The sequence below is a fragment of the Malania oleifera genome, chromosome 10 (genome assembly GCF_029873635.1).
Source record: "Malania oleifera isolate guangnan ecotype guangnan chromosome 10, ASM2987363v1, whole genome shotgun sequence".
Lineage (NCBI taxonomy): Eukaryota > Viridiplantae > Streptophyta > Magnoliopsida > Santalales > Ximeniaceae > Malania > Malania oleifera.
In genome coordinates this window covers 32241096-32257548 of record NC_080426.1, presented here as the reverse complement: position 1 = coordinate 32257548, position 16453 = coordinate 32241096, and the positions used below count along the sequence as shown (strand labels likewise).

The following is a 16453-nucleotide window of genomic DNA, read 5'->3' as shown; positions in this document are numbered from 1 at the left end:
TTTAAGTTATGTTTTAATATTTTTTTTAAATAATTAAGTTTGAATTTCGAAAACTCATGTGGGCCCCACATGGTCTTGTGGGCCTTACACAACTTCAAGACTCAAGTGAGTCCTATGTAACTCTATTAGTTTTCACACGATTTTATGAACTCTACATAACTTTGGGACTCATGTGAACCACATATGATTTCGGGACTCATGTGGGCCTCATACAGTCTTGTGGGCTCCACATAAGATACTTATATTATTATTATTATTATTATTATTATTATTATTATTTTGTCATGTATTTTTACAAATTATATCTGACGAAATACTATTTTATGTATATGTACTTATTTATTTGTACAAACAGTGTCTATTCTGTTTATCCTATGAAATTCCATTTTGATCAGGCCGACCTCCAGGGAGCAATTAAGCCGCAATAATCTCTGAGCACTTGCTAAGACAAGGTCTTTTTTAGGCATCAAACATAGAATCAATGATCTTACAGAAAAACACTTCTGTATTGATATTAACTTAATGACCATTTTATTATTTCATTATTATTATTATACTTTAATCGTATATATATTTTTGAGTCATCACAACGAGGACATAGGTAGTTTGCCGAACCTCGATAACATTTTTGGTGTTGTGCTCCACTGCTCCTTACTGCTTTATTGTGCATACTTGGCTAAATTTATAGTACAGTTTAATTTCTGCTAAAAACATATACTGATTTATTTTATACGCATTAAATTGACCTTAAGTTTGTGTAATATTACTGTTAATAGATTGACTTAAGGATAAATTTTAAAATACCAATTCACCACCCTCTTGGGTTTACAGTAAAGCTAAAATATATATAGATATGTAAATTATGTAAATTATTTTGTATGTAAAAATATCCATATCTTTTCAAAGTAAAACAAAATTTTTTTAAAAGAATTAAATTTCATATTATAAAATAATTTAATCAAAATTAATTTATATGTCAAGACAAAAAAACTTTCATTCTGTAAAAAAAATAAAATTAACAATATATATATATATATATATATATATATAGGATTAATCATTTTATGAAAAGAATATATTTATATTAAAAGTAAAATAAAATATTCCTAAAATAAATTAAATCCAATCAAAATTAAATAAAATTATGTTTATAAAAATAATTTTTTTGAATAAATTAAATGTTTGAACCTAAAAAAAATTACAAATAGTGTATGTCATTTTATGAACAAAAATATTATTATCTATTAAAAGTAAGACAAAAGAAAAAAAATATAAATTTAGTCAATAGAGATAAATTTATATTTAAATTATTGTTTTAAATAGGTCAAGGTTTAAAATTAAAAAATAATTTTAGTTAAAAATAAATAAGTATGACAGTACTATAAATACTAAATGAAAGGAATATCTCAAAATAAATCAAGTAAATTTTGTCCTCTAAAATTATTTTGAAATGTTTGATATTATATAGATAAACAATGATAAAAATTATAAGGAATCAACTTTAGAAATGTAATTATAGACATAAAAGCACTGCCAAATAATAATAAAAAAAATTTATTCAAAAACTTAAAATTTCCATAATTAATCATTGAGTAAATAAAAAATACACAATATATAAATTGCAATATATTTGTTAATATTTTCATTGGAAAAAGTCATATATTGAATTTTTTAAAAATAAAAAATAAAAGTTATCATAAATGTTTACAATAAATTTTATTTTTAATTTATAGTGGTATATAAATATTAAAATTTAATATTTCTCATCATATTAAAATTAGTATATATTTTTGTCTATCATATTCCATAGTTTGATGACTTTTTTTATTCCTATATCTTCCGGGTATCATAATAGTATTTTAGATCTATATTTCTATCTTATAGCTTTAAAAGTAAGACAAATTTAAAATAAAAAATAAAAAAAATCAATAAAAGTTAGATGAATTTATATTTAAATTTTATTTAAAATACGTTAATTTTTAAAGCTACAAAATAATTTAATTAAAAAAAATAAAAAATATAATGGTAATATAAATACTAAATAAATGATATACTACAAAATAAAATAAATATTTTTCTTTGACATTTTTTTTAAAATTATTGTGAACTAACTAACATTATTTAGATAAACATACAAAAAATAAATTTCAGGAATAAAATATAAACCTAAAAATACCCCTAAACAATAAATTATTTGCAAGTGCTCTTTTTATTCAAAGGCCTAACTCTAATATTTTTAGTGGCTTCAAATTCATTTGTATGTTCTCTTGCCACACAGTGCATTATGCAATCAGTTTGGATGAAAATATTCTACAATTTTTGAATTTTTTTATTACCTATGCACACCACGATCCTAAAAATAATATGCATGAAAGTGTAAAAAAATAAAAATAAAAATAATAAATTAATAATAATTATCAATTAAATAACATATTAATATAAATATCAAGAACTAATGCCAAAACTCATTCACTAAACTAAAACTCGAAATACTAAAAGATTGTCATCAAGGTGAAATCTCGAGCAGTACGGTCATTAACTTTACACATATCCACTCATCCATTCACTAAAACATACATAAAAACATATCATTCGACTCATAAAAAAATAAAATTGTGTCAAATTGTAAACAATTTAACAAGTGATCTTTAATGGCACTACTACTTATTCAGCGACTATTCAATGTCTCATTTTATGACGCTAGCAACTCTCATTTATTTTAAATTAATGTACCTTTTGGCTTATAACATTAACCATACAGGTAGAGGCTTGCTTTTGCAGTGATTATAGAAATCTTCTTGGCTCCAATGTCATATTGAGAACAATTAAAGCGATCCCAAAATCTCAATTTTTCAATTTCTAATCGCTTGTATTTACAATAGTTTATGAACTCCTTCAAAAGGATTCGTGCATTTCTGAATTATATAAGAAATTAGTCAACGGAGACTTCTCATACCCCTTCACACTAAATTTCTAATTCACAAATATTTATCGATCACAACACGCCAATGGTTTAAACATGCATTTTCCCAAACATTTACCTTTTCCTTCTCAGCCACACAAGACCTAGTCTCCATCAACTTATCTTATATTTCTATATCTGCAGCATTACCTCCATTGAATAAAAAGGGAATTCAGAATTCTGCAGGAATCAAAAGTCAACAAACGTTAGCTTCCCATCTACTTTAAATAATCAACTTAATTGTAAACTTCCTCATAAAACCCCTCATAAGAAATTGTAGTTGTCGATGCAAATTCAGGTATAAAATGCGAGTGCAAGCATTGGAAGGAGATGAAAGCGTATGCTCTATAGCTAGCGCTCATATATAGTTTGCGCTTCTGTACCCATAGCTGTTCTGATGCTGTCTTGCCTCTGCAACCGCGGCCGCCGCAAAAGGAGCGGGGCAGCGGACCGTCCCGCCACCGCTCCCACGGCCTTGCGCAGCAGTACTGCGACTGCCAATCCACCTCCTCGACCAGCTTACGGCGACGTCGGAAAAGGCACAGGCTCCAAAAGCCGCGTCGCAAAAGATGGCGGACTGGTTATCTTGGGCGCCGGAGCCGGTGCTGCTGCAGCGCTAGCGACAACAGCCGTTGTTGCCAGTGCCTACGACGGCGGAGGGGGCGGCGATGCTGGGGGTGCCAGTGGGGGATGTGGTGGCGGCGGAGGGTGCGGTGGAGGCGGGTGCGGTGGTGGAGGTGGCTGTGGCGGTGGCGGGTGCTGACATATGTTGTCGAGACCTTCAGAATTTTTGTTCATACAGTAAATAAATTGAAGATGATAGATATATATTCAGTTGGAAGTTGAAGTGCTTGTATTTGAGGAAGGAATAAAATGCAAATTTTAATATATACTGGCCAAGGGCATCGTTCTTTGACTTTTGAGTAATAACTATCAAAAATATAAATTAATAAATAAATAATCTTTCAAAAATAATAAATATATATTTATAAAAAATATTTTTTAGGATAGTTATAAATAATTATGGGGTATTTTTAGAATGTATTTATGAATAGTTATAGGAGTATTTAAAAAATATTTTAAAATAAATACAGGGATATTTATAAAATATTGATGGGTAATTACCCGAACAATTTGACATGTTAAAAATTAGATCAAGAAAAAAAATTCCTTTATAATAATAGAGATGTTTGATTTCTATATTTATATCATATAAAAATTAAATTATCTTGCGCATAAAAATATTCTTATCTTTTGTCAATTATGTAAAAAATTTCAATAGAAATATGTGAATAAAAAAATTATAATTTTTTAAATATTTTTTTTACTATATATAGATATGTCAATTGTATAAATTATTTTGTATGTAAAAATATCCATATTTTTTAAAGTAAAATCAAATATTTTTAAAAGAATCAAATTTTTATATTATAAAATAATTTAATCAAAATTCATTTATATGTATATAAATTATTTTTTAGACAAAAAAAATTCATTATGTTAATAAATATTTTTATATTAAAATTAAATAAAATATTCATAAAAGAAATTAAATCCAATCAAAATTAAATAAAATTATATTTATAAAAATATTTTTTTGAACAAATTAAATGTTTGAACCTAAAAAAATAAATTACAAATAGTATAAATCATTTTATAAGCAAAACTATTATTATCATATTAAAAGTAAGATAGCAATTTTTTTAAAATAAATAAATTAAAAAAATAGATAAACTTATTTTTGAATTTTTATTCTAAATAAGTTAAGATTTAAATTTTAAAAAAATATTTTAAAAAAATAAGTATATACCGTAAATACTAAATGAAAGGAATATCTCAAAATAAAATAGATAAATTTCTTTACTATCTTCTAAAATTATCGTGAAATATCTAACATTATTTAGATAAACAATGATAAAACTTATGATGAATAGATTTAAAAATGCAATTATAGACATAAAAGCACCCTTAAATAATAATAAAAAATAAATTTATTCAAAATTTTGAAAACTCCATAATTGATCATTGAGTAAATAAAAAAAAATACACAATATATAAATTGCAACATATTTGTCAGTATTTTCATCGGAAAAAGTCATATGTCGAAATTTTTTAAAAATAAAGAATAAAAGCTATCATATATGTATACTATAAATTTTATTTTTAATTTATAGTTGTATACAAATATTAAAATGTAATATTTTTCATCTTATTAAAATTAATATATATTCTTGTCTATTATATTCCATATTTTGAAGACTTTTCTTATTCCTATATCTTTGTGGTATCTTGGATCAATATTTCTATCTTATAGTTTTAAAAGTAAGACAATTTTTAAAAAAAAAAAAAAAATCAACAACAGTTAGATAAATTTATATTTAAAAATTAATTTAAATATGTTAATTTTTAAAACAAAAAAATTATTTAATTAAAAAATAAATAAATTTAATGGCACTATATGTAACGACCCAGAAAAATATTGATATTCAAATATTAAAGAGAGAGGAAAATAGATACAGAAACAGAAGGAGGTCGTAGACTTCGTCGATGACATTGCATTTTGGAGAATAAAATAAATTCAAAAAATTACAAGGACTCGTCGACGAATACAGGGATTCATCGACGAGTGGTTAAGAAATTTCGTCGACGAACACAGGGCTTCGTTGACGAAAAAATACCGAGAGAGGTTCTGAGGCAGCCTGAATTTCGTCGACGAATACAGGGTCTCGTCGATGAAATCTGTGAAGGACTCGTCGACGAACACAGGGCCTCGTCGACGAAATCCCCTGGTTTATATATATACGGAATCCAGGAATTATTTCATTTAAAAGAAGTCTCTCTCACACCTCTCTCTCCCTCTAAGACTTTCTCTCCCTTCTCTCTTCGTTTCCGGCCCCACCAGTCACCGGATCGACGATCCGAGGCTACCATGACGCTCCTGGTGGAATTCCCTACAAGTTTGCCAGAGCGGATCGTCGAGAAAATGAAGTTAGATTTCATCCCAAATTCTCGGTAAGGTCTTTTATTGAATTTTTGGTTTTATGGTAGTTATAAGAAATGACGTAGGCGGAATAATAATAATATTTTGTTCTGGGATATTATGTTTTCAGGAGGTTGATCTAGGAATTCTGCTGGTATAGAGCCAGATTTTTATAGGGGCTTTTCAAGGTTGAGGTAAAGGAAATATGTTATGTTAGGAGTTTTAATAGAGTTAATAGAGATTTTAAAAGCATATTTTTATGTCAGTCTATTATACAGTTTTTATAGAAAATGAGCATAAATATTTGTGTGACCTAAGTATACTTTCATGTGAAGAATGAATTTATACATTTGTTATGAAACATCATACTATACTAAATACAAAGATATAGATAGTATATATACATCTGATGTGGTTTTTCAGCATATGAGATTATATAGATATAGATTTACATTCACAAACAAATGTACATGCATATACAGTTTTTATATGAATAGTTCATGAAACAGATATATACATATATACAGATACATGTATACAGTTACTCAGATAAGTATTTATATTACGGCTTTATACAGAACAGTAATACAGAGTTACAGAATGTTATGTTTTCCTATTACCATAACATACAGAACACATAGACAGAGTATATATACAGAATACACAGATAGATATACAGAGGTAGCATCAAGATGCTACAGATACAGTATTTACAGTACAAAAAGATAGAGTTATGGTAATTTTGAAATCATGATGAAAACAGTAAAAGAGTATATATGTATATAGTATCAGATCCTTAAGGAAAGATGCACAGATAGATACGGATTACAGAGTACAGTACCGTTGCTAGATACATATAGAGTGCAACCACATATCTTAGATAGTATGTAGGTACCGTCAGCCGTGCTCAGAGAGTATGCAGCTCCCCAGTATACTGGGTTGAGGGGGCCAGTTTGACGAGGTAGTTGTCAGTCCCGAGCTTAGGAAAGGATGCAGTTTGGCCGGGCTGAGGTAGTGTAGAGTATGATGACTTATCTGGAGGGCCAACCAGATATAGTCCTGCCTACGAGCCGCACAACCCTGTCATAAGAGGTCAAATCATGACGTACAGAGCCCCAAGGATAAAAGCACAGTTATATATATATGTTTACAGTTTTACAGTATACTATGATATTACCAGTATGAAAAGTAGAAAGACAAATGATACAATATGTTTTTAAATTATGAAAGAAAGATATGTTTTACAGATGATTTATTACATTGCAGTTCAGTTATTATTTTTAAGAGTATCCTTAATTTAGTTGCCACACATTAGTAATAGCATATTTCCACTTACTGAGTGTTGACTCACCCCATTACTCTAACATTTTTCAAGTGAGCCAGTGAGGCAAGCGGACCAAGCTCGCGAATAGTGTGTAGCTCAGATCACCCCGGGTTGTAGGGTGAGTTTTTGGTAGAGTTATATATGTTTTTGGGGTAGATGATACTGGAGTGGCATTTTTGTAGGGTCTGTATATATATTCTGGATTCTGGTATTGTACAGTTTATGTATAAATGGTTTTATGATTTGTGTTTCCGCTGCGTAGGAATGTTTATTGTATATAAAAAAAAAAAGAAAAATGATAAGAAATTCGAGATCGTTACAATTTGGTATCAGACCAAAGGGCTAGTTACCCCGATCCCCGGGAACTCTCGATTATGAATGATTGTGGCGAAATAAGGCTCTCCGCCCGGGGGCTTGCTGAATTAAGGGGCGGCGATACGTAACCCCTCAATCTCAGTGAGTGCTTTAATAGGTACTCGTTGTTGCCACGGGCGCGAGGCCCACAAGGTTAAGTGATAACGCCCGAAAAGGGAATGTTACACTATAAATACTAAATAGTAGGTATACTGCAAAATAAAATGAAAAAATTTCTTTGACATTTTTTAAAATTATTGTGAAGTAACTAACATTATTTAGATAAAAATCTTAATAAATGACGTTTGCCAATGAAAAATGATAACTTTATTTCAATTTTTAATTTTCTTTGTTACTTATAATATTTATAATAATTATTATTTTTACTTGATGATTTATCAGTGAATTTTTTTGTCTTAAATTTCAAGAAAAATATTTGGAATTACTTATTTTTAAATTTAATTTTCAAAAGAATAGGCAAATGAAAGGGTTTTTTTTTTCTTTTTTTTTTTTATGAGTATTTAGCTTATCAATTCATCTCCATGAATTTCTTTTTTCTGCAAAAGAGAAAAGTAAGATTATTTTTTTTTTCTAAAAGTCACTTTTGGAAGAGATGAAAAAACTTTTATCCTTATTCTAATAAAAGGAAAATACAATCTTCTAAGAAGACACCTTACTCTTATTAAGATACATTATCAAGACTCCATTATTAAAAAAAGATAGAAGTCAACATCTTATCATCGAGATTTCTCTACAACAAATGACAACTAGAGGCGAGCAAACAGTCAGTTAAGCTAAATTCGATTAATTAATCGAATTAACCGAAATCTTCGGTTAATGAAACTGTTAACCAAACCGACCGAATAGAGGGGCATTACCGAACTGAACCTGACCGAATTACCTTTTTAGGTAATTCAGTTAACCGAATTTAACTGAATTAATTTAAAATTAATTAATAAAAAAAAATATAATTCGTAGATTTTTTTTATTAAATACTAATTAACATATTAACAAATTAGCATATTCTAATTAACATATTAACAAATTAACATATACTAATTTTTATTTAAATTTTAATTAATTATTAAATAGGTTATTTCGGTTAACCGAATTAACATTCCTCTTAACTGAACCGATTAACGAAACTTTTTAAAACCATAACCGAACCAACCGATCTTGTATTCTTAATTGAACCGAACCGACCAATTTCGGTCGGTTAATTCGAGTTTTCCCGAATTATGCTCACTCTTAATGATAACCTATCAAAAGAAAAAACGCAATTTCAAGCATTATTAGAAAACATACAATGAATAATGTTTTTTGAACTTAAAGAAAATTCAAATCCTCTCAATGTGCCCCAATTCCAACTATATATAAAAGGATTACTACTTAGAGTTTAAGGCAAAACTTACAAAAGAGAGAACTAAGAAACCACTTCTTCTAGGAACCAAAAAAAAAAAAAAAAAAAAAAAGATCTCCTTTTTGAAACTTTTAATATTTGAATTTTTATTCAAAATAGAATAGGTTACCATTTAAAATTGAAAAAAAATATTTATTTAAAAATAAATAAGTATAACGGTACTATAAATTCTAAATATGAAAACAATTTATTTAAGAAAATTCAAGTCCTCTCAGTGTTGTTTGGCCAGGCCAGCGACGCCACTGCGAATCGAAGCGCCTCCAAGTCTCCAACCTGCGCGACCTCGGGCCTCTGTCCTAGCTTTTTTCGCCGGACATCTCAGCCTTTGTCGACGGCGATCTTGGCTATTGCCGGAGGTTCGAGGGCTCTTCTTTGATCGAGTCTATCCCTGTTCGCTGACATCTTACCCTAGCGCACGCGACCACCTCCTCCCAGCCTCTTCTCTCTTGAAGGCTCTTCTTTGCTCAACGTGAGTCACTTCTTCTTCTCCATCTCCTTAGCTGTTTTTTACTTTTACTAGTTCGGAACTACTGAAGTGCCCAAGCACAAAATTGATGTTCCACTGTTTGAATGGTCAAATACAAAATTGATTTGAATGTTCCAGTGTTCAAAAATCATAAAAGGGGGACTGCCCAAACACAAAAAATGCATCTTCAGAGTGCACTTGCAACCCCCACTGCACTTTCCTTAGCTGTTGAATATTTAAAAAATGGATTAAAAATTGAAAAAACTGAAACCGAACGGCCTAATGTTCAGTTCTCTAGGGGATATTAAGTTTGGTTTGCCAAGATTAAAAACTGTAAAGTTCGGTTTGGTTTTTGGTTTGGCCCATAACCATAACGATTACACCCCTAACACATGCCACCTAGGTCTCGTAGAATGGTATTAGAGCTAAGTTCATGTCAATGTTCATATTTAATATTTATGCCTTTTCGATGTTTCCAAAAAATTATGAGAAAAGACGGTTTTCATAAATCTAATTTAATTCAAGATCTAAAAATACAAATTGAATACTGTCAAGGAGAAGTAGATTATGAGAAATATATAGTAAATAGGAATCAATCTCAATTAGGTTATGATCTATTAAGATATTTTTCAAATTGCTTAGAAAAATATAAAACATTGTTATCCATGTTAGTTGTCTAGAGACCTTCAAATAAATCAAGTGTGTTAATACACTTGAAAGCTTTTAACATTATGTTTGGGAGCATGAATTTGGGTTATTGAATTTGGATTTGGGCGGATTTTGGATAAATTTCAATATAATTTTATATTACATCTTATTCAAATTTAACACAATTTCAAATCCAAGACCTCTCCAAACATAGATTAAAAGTTGGTCAAAGTATTTGAAGTTTCTAAATCCAAGGATAACCTTGAGAGAGAGTTATACATTTGTCTATTAAGATATATACCTTTGTTTCGGACTCAGCTACACATGAGGAGAATTTATCACAAACACATGGTGTGCAGACTAGAAAGGAACCGTAGAGTATTGTAAATTTTGTTATTCTCTACGGTTATATGTGACAAACTTATTCCTTTTTTATTCCCTTTCTTTTGTATATATATTGATACATCAATACAATGAAATTAGATGAGATGAATTCCATCCATTCATGCTTCTTCTAACATGGTATTAGAGCCAACATACCAATAGTCCTTCCGATTCTGCATCAATGGCGGTCAATCCGTCCTCTTCCCCTTTCTCTCACTCTTCTGCTGCTTCTTCTTTTTCTCACATATTAACCACAAAACTTTCCAATGATAATTATCTTTCATGGAACATTCAAATCTCTGCCTACCTATGTGGGCAGGATCTCTTCTCCTTCGTCGATGGTTCTTCCAAACCTCCATTAGAGTTCCTTCTCGATTCCTCCCAATCCAACCCAAAACCCAACCCTGATTTTCATTCTTGGAGGCATACCGACCAGCTGGTTTTTAGCATCCTCTTTTCCTCCCTTTCAGACTCTATTCTAGGTCACGACCTCTCCTCCAAAACTGCTCACCAACTATGGACCTCCCTCTCATCCATGTTCTCATCTCAATCTCATGCCAAAGAACTTCAAATTTGTTTTCAACTCACTAATCTTTCCCGAGGTGACCAATCAATATCTGATTATTTTGGCAAGGTTCATCTCCTTGCAGACTCCCTTGCTACTACTGATAGTCCTTTATCAGATAAGGACCTTTTTACCTATATGTTAAATGGACTTGGTCCCTCTTACGAGCTGTTCGTTACCTCCATCACTACCAAAACCACCCCTGTTTCCTTCCATGAACTCTATCAACTCCTTCCTATCCATGAATCTCGATTTACTCATACAAATCGACCCATTAATTCTTCTCTGGAACCATCTGCAAACTATACCTCCTCTACAAGAGATCAACGTGGTCATGGACCTAATCAAGGAGGACGACAAGGGCGCAGTAGGGGACGTTACCCTTACAGTGGTCGCAGTGGCAGACCTCCCCATCCCTCGAATTCATCTCAGCAATACAATGCTCAACGCCCAACTTGTCAAGTTTGCAACAAGGTTGGACACGTCGCACTTCAATGCCGACATCGATTCAACTACTCGTACCAATATGAAGCTCCCATGATGGGGATCAACATGCACCTCGAGTATCTTTCACGGATATTGTCACGACCTGCTCATTTTTCCACGTATATTATTTTTTTATATATAATATCAATATCACATATCCTATATTCCAGCTCAGCAGGTCATAATCCACCTGGTCTCGTGGGCACCAGGGATATATCATAAAATTAAGTAGAAGCCCTAGCAGCAGAAAATATACAAACATGTACATCTCAATACCATATATCACAATATACCAGAGTTACTACAATCATTATGTTTTCATATATACATCCCAAAAATAAAACCTAGGGACATTTCCCATAAAATCTAATTGTCCCTACAAAACTTACCCTTCAAAAAGGGTAGATAGACCGTACTATATCAGCGGGGCTTTTCCCGCTCTCCTATCCGGGACTACTGAAAAGTTAATAAGATTTAGGGGTGAGACACCTCTCAGTAGGGGAAATAAACTAATACTAATGTGTGGCAACATGAGTATTCTGTGTTCAACATATATCATACACAGCATGTTCAGTACTGTTTATCAAATCTGGGAAAACATACATATACCATCAAAACATGGCAGAACATGCTGCATTTTTTATAATCATATTTCATCTTATATAATAATAATAACATAAAACATTCCTGGTAGGTTAGCTGGCTGTTGTCATGTATTACCTCCACATGATTGGGTTGTGTGGCCCGAAGGCGGGACCTGACAATGGTTGGCCAACCACTGTCAAGTCAAACAGTAGTCTATAGGTCCAATGGGTCTACCCAGACTGGTCCGTACACCAGGGACGATAACAGCACACTTCTTGAAAATAACCACATAGACCATCCAATCTCACACTACTCCGTACAGCGGCGTTAACACAAATATCATAATCACGAAGACCATGGACACATAGCAATGGTACCGTGCAAGTGCTAGCCTAGACCAAGCCAACCAGGTTCTGATATTATATATATATACTAAAATCGTGATACATGGATAACTCATATCATTAATTATCAAATCATTTATATCATTTTTCACATATACATATATCATGAAAATCATCGGCCCGTACGCCGGTATTTCACATTTTATCATAGCTCGGCCCGTACACCGGCAAATCACATAGTACAGCCCGTACGCTGACAAATCTCATCCACATAGTACGGCCCGTACGCCGGCAAATCACATATATATATATATATATATAAATATCTCGGCCCGTACGCCGGTTTTCCATCATAGAAATCCATATCATTCCCATTCCCAGAAAATAGTATTTCACAACGTTTTTATACTCATGCCACGCGGAACAAATTTTCCACGTATTCAACATATCATCATTTAAACAGTATTTTCCAAATATAAATCATATATATAAATATATTTATTTTTCCTAAAACCAGATGCTACATATATATACGTGCATTTTTTCAAAACAAAACTAGCTTAGTTTATCCCCTTACTTGATTACTGAAAAGCCCCTAAGAAAATCTTTCCCGTACCCACAGGGTTTTCAACTCAACACCCTGAAAATGAAAACTCGCAGAATTAAAGTTCAGTATTTTCATACGTACAATATTTTCTATAACTACCACTAAGTCAAATTCGGCTTAAAAAGCCTTACCTCAACTTAGGAATGATTCCCAACGTTCCCAATTAACACCTCTGGAAACGAAAACTTCCAGTATTAAATTTTAATATTTCAACGTGTATATCACTTTCTTCAACTGTCAAAAATCCAAATATTGAGTATAAAACCTTACCTTGGATTTGGGATGAAATCTAACTTCGTTTTTTTGACGATCCGCTCCGGCAGATTTGCAGAAAACTTCGCCAGGAGCGTCATGGTGGCTTCGGTTTGTCGATCCGGTGTAAAACTAGCCCAGAATAAAGAGAGAGAGAGTTGTAGGAGAGAGAGAGAGAGAGAGAGAGAGAGAGAGAGAGGATTATCCAAAATTAAAGCAAGCTTCCTAATACAATTATATATATATATATATATATATTAATATCATGATAACTATTAATTAAACAAAGCTTCTTGGAGAAGCTCACTTTAAGATAACTTACATATATTATATATATATATATCATTATTACTTTTAACTTATATGTATTACATATATATCCTAATAACTTATTTATATATATATATATATATATATATTTTCCTTATCATACTATTCATTTTACTCGTTAATTTAATTAATTAATTTATTTTATTATTTTATTATTATTATTATTGTTATTTTTAATTTTATTTTTCCCGGTTACTACAGATATTATGACACGTGGACGACCACCTGTAGTCCACCATTAGATGTAAACTTTAGTTGCTACAATTGTAGAGTTTATGCAATTGTAGACTTTAGCTGCAACAATTATAGACTTTATGCAATTGAAGATTTTGTTACAGCAATTACAGACTTTATGCAATTGAAGATTTTAGCTGCAGCAATTGCAGACTTTATGCAATTGAAGACTTTAGTTGTAGCAATTACAGACTTTATGCAACTGAAGATTTAGTTGCAGCAATTATAGACTTTATGCAATTGAAGATTTTAGCTGTAGTAATTGCAGACTTTATGCAATTGAAGACTTTAGTTGCATCAATTAAAGACTTTATGCAATTGAAGACTTTAATTGCAACAATTAAAGACGTAGTTGCAGCAATTGAAGCAACTCTTGGAAGTTAAGAGGATGACAACTTGCAAGTCAAAGTGTCTTGCCTTATTTATTTAACTTTTTATTTAAATCTCTTAAGAAGTCACGTGCAAGTCATGTGCAAGCTCATGTACGGCTATAAATATGCCATCACTTGTATTATAAAGAGGAATTGCATTATTAATTAAAAAGAAGCTTTTGCTTAGACTTGTGAATCTTGTTCCTCTCCTTGTGAGTAGTGTGAGACTACATTTCGTCTCCTTGGAGATTGGGTGGTGAGAGACCACAACAGCCTCAACCTCATCATCAACACTACACACCCACTCTTCTTTCATAGCCCACAGTCACAATCTTCCTCAAGCCTCATTATTGTCTCAAGATTCCAAAGGATCAACAACTTGTTCAAGGTGTGAATTGAGTACTCGTGTGTTTTGGTTTTTGTCATTCTGAATCTTTGGTAAGCTCGTTTCAATTCCTTGTTTGTGAGTCTGTGACCATCTAAGACAGCCCCTATAGGTACCTTGTAAGTCTTGAAACTCTACCCATATACTTGATTGAAATACCTTATTCATTCTCTTTGAATCTTCCTAGATTTTCAGCATGAACATGCTTGCTAGTACCGTGTTTAGGGATATTTGATTTGTATGCTAGGACTTGTGATCTCAGACTTTTAATATAACATCTTTTAAGTGAACTTGATTACTTGAATGAAATGATCAATGAAGGGTTTCTAACCAAATCATATACGTTTTCAAAATCTCAACAACTTGTGATCATTAGAATATGTTTGTGATGTTCATGCTTGGTTGATTCAATTCTTCCTATAGATCGTGATATTGTGTGTGTGCTACAAAGAGGGTTAATCGTAGGACTAGGGCTACTTAGAACGGTCCTACATCATCCCAGCAACTTCTCTGCAAACTACACAACTTAGACTCAGCCTTCTAAATCGTTTTGGTACCCGATTCTGCAGCCACACATTATCTCGCTAATGATTTCTGTAACTTTTGAATTTATCATTTGAAGCATATGCAGGTGGTGAGACCATACGAGTAGGTGATGGCAATGGTTTGCTAATCGAAAACTCCGGTGATACCTCCCTCTCCTTAAACTCATCTTCTTTTCTTCTCAAGAATATCTTGCATGTTCCGTCCATCACGAAAAATTTAGTATCTGTTCTTCAATTCTGTGTTGATAATTCATGTTATTTTTAATTTCACTCCACTCATTTCTATGTGAAGGACTAGGTAACTGGGAAAATCCTCCTCACCGGTCCAACCTGTGATGGACTCTACCACTTTCCTTCTGCTACAACCATTTCGTTGTCTCCATCAACTCATATTGGTGAACGAACCTCTATGGATCAATTGCACCGAAGACTTGGGCACCTCTCCTTAACTTTGGTCTCTCGTGTTCTGCGGTCCAAGTGTTTGCCAATATCTCCCACAGACTCTGTTTTCCAGTGCTCCGAATGTCCCTTAGCAAAATGTCATCAATTTTCTTTTCCTTCAAAACAGGCCCATTATACTCGGCCTTTACAACTGTTATGTGCTGATCTATGGGGTCTAGCCCACTTTGTCTCAAAAAATGGCTATAAATACTATCTTTCATTTGTGGACTATTTTACACTTTTTACTTGGATCTTTCCTATCAAGTTAAAATTGGATGTCTTCCCAATTTTCTCAACTTTTTTACCATTCATTGAAAGACTATTTAATACCAAGCTCATCACTTTACAAATCGATGGGGAAGGTGAATTTCAACCTCTCACCCCTTTATGCAAACAACTTGGCATTACTCACAGATTTTCATGCCCTCATACTCACCAGCAAAACAGTCTCATAGAACAAAAGCATCGCCATAGTGTAGAAATGAGCCTTGCCCTCGTAGCCCACTCATCACTTTAATTTTCTTATTGGGCCGAGGCCTTTGAAACTGCGGTTTTTCTAATTAATCTCTTACCCACTTCAGTCCTAAACAACAAATCACCCTACTCTTTGGTCTATCATCAAGAACCCAACTACAAATTCCTTAAATTATTTGGGTGTGAATGTTGGCCCAATCTCCGACCACATTCCTCTCACAAAATGAATTTCCAGTCCACGTCATGTCTCTTCTTAGGTTATAGCCCAGCCCATAAAGGCTACAAGTGTCTTGACC

General features: G+C 32.0%; 3 protein-coding genes across 3 annotated transcripts in view; 2 read left to right on the top strand and 1 right to left on the bottom strand.

Annotated features, from left to right (window-relative positions):
* LOC131165728 (ricin-like) overlaps positions 1 to 16453 on the bottom strand; it is a 630504-nt gene that overhangs the window by 530848 nt on the left and 83203 nt on the right. The gene's annotated exons all lie outside the window — the stretch shown is intronic.
* LOC131166595 (uncharacterized) lies at positions 3360 to 3725 on the top strand. Its single transcript, XM_058125181.1, has one exon. The coding sequence runs from the start codon at positions 3360 to 3362 to the stop codon at positions 3723 to 3725; it is 366 nt and encodes a 121-aa protein (XP_057981164.1).
* Positions 9214 to 16453, top strand: part of LOC131165725 (signal recognition particle 19 kDa protein-like) — a 40749-nt gene continuing 33509 nt past the window's right edge. Inside the window, exon 1 of the mRNA XM_058123743.1 lies at positions 9214 to 9509. Within this exon, the coding sequence (XP_057979726.1) occupies positions 9217 to 9509 (293 nt within the window). The 5' untranslated portion in view covers positions 9214 to 9216. The remainder of the gene's footprint in view (positions 9510 to 16453) is intronic.

Coding starts and splice junctions, on each gene's coding strand:
- LOC131166595 (XM_058125181.1), top strand. CDS start 3,360: ATGCTGTCTTGCCTCTGCAACCGCGGCCGCCGCAAAAGGAGCGGGGCA.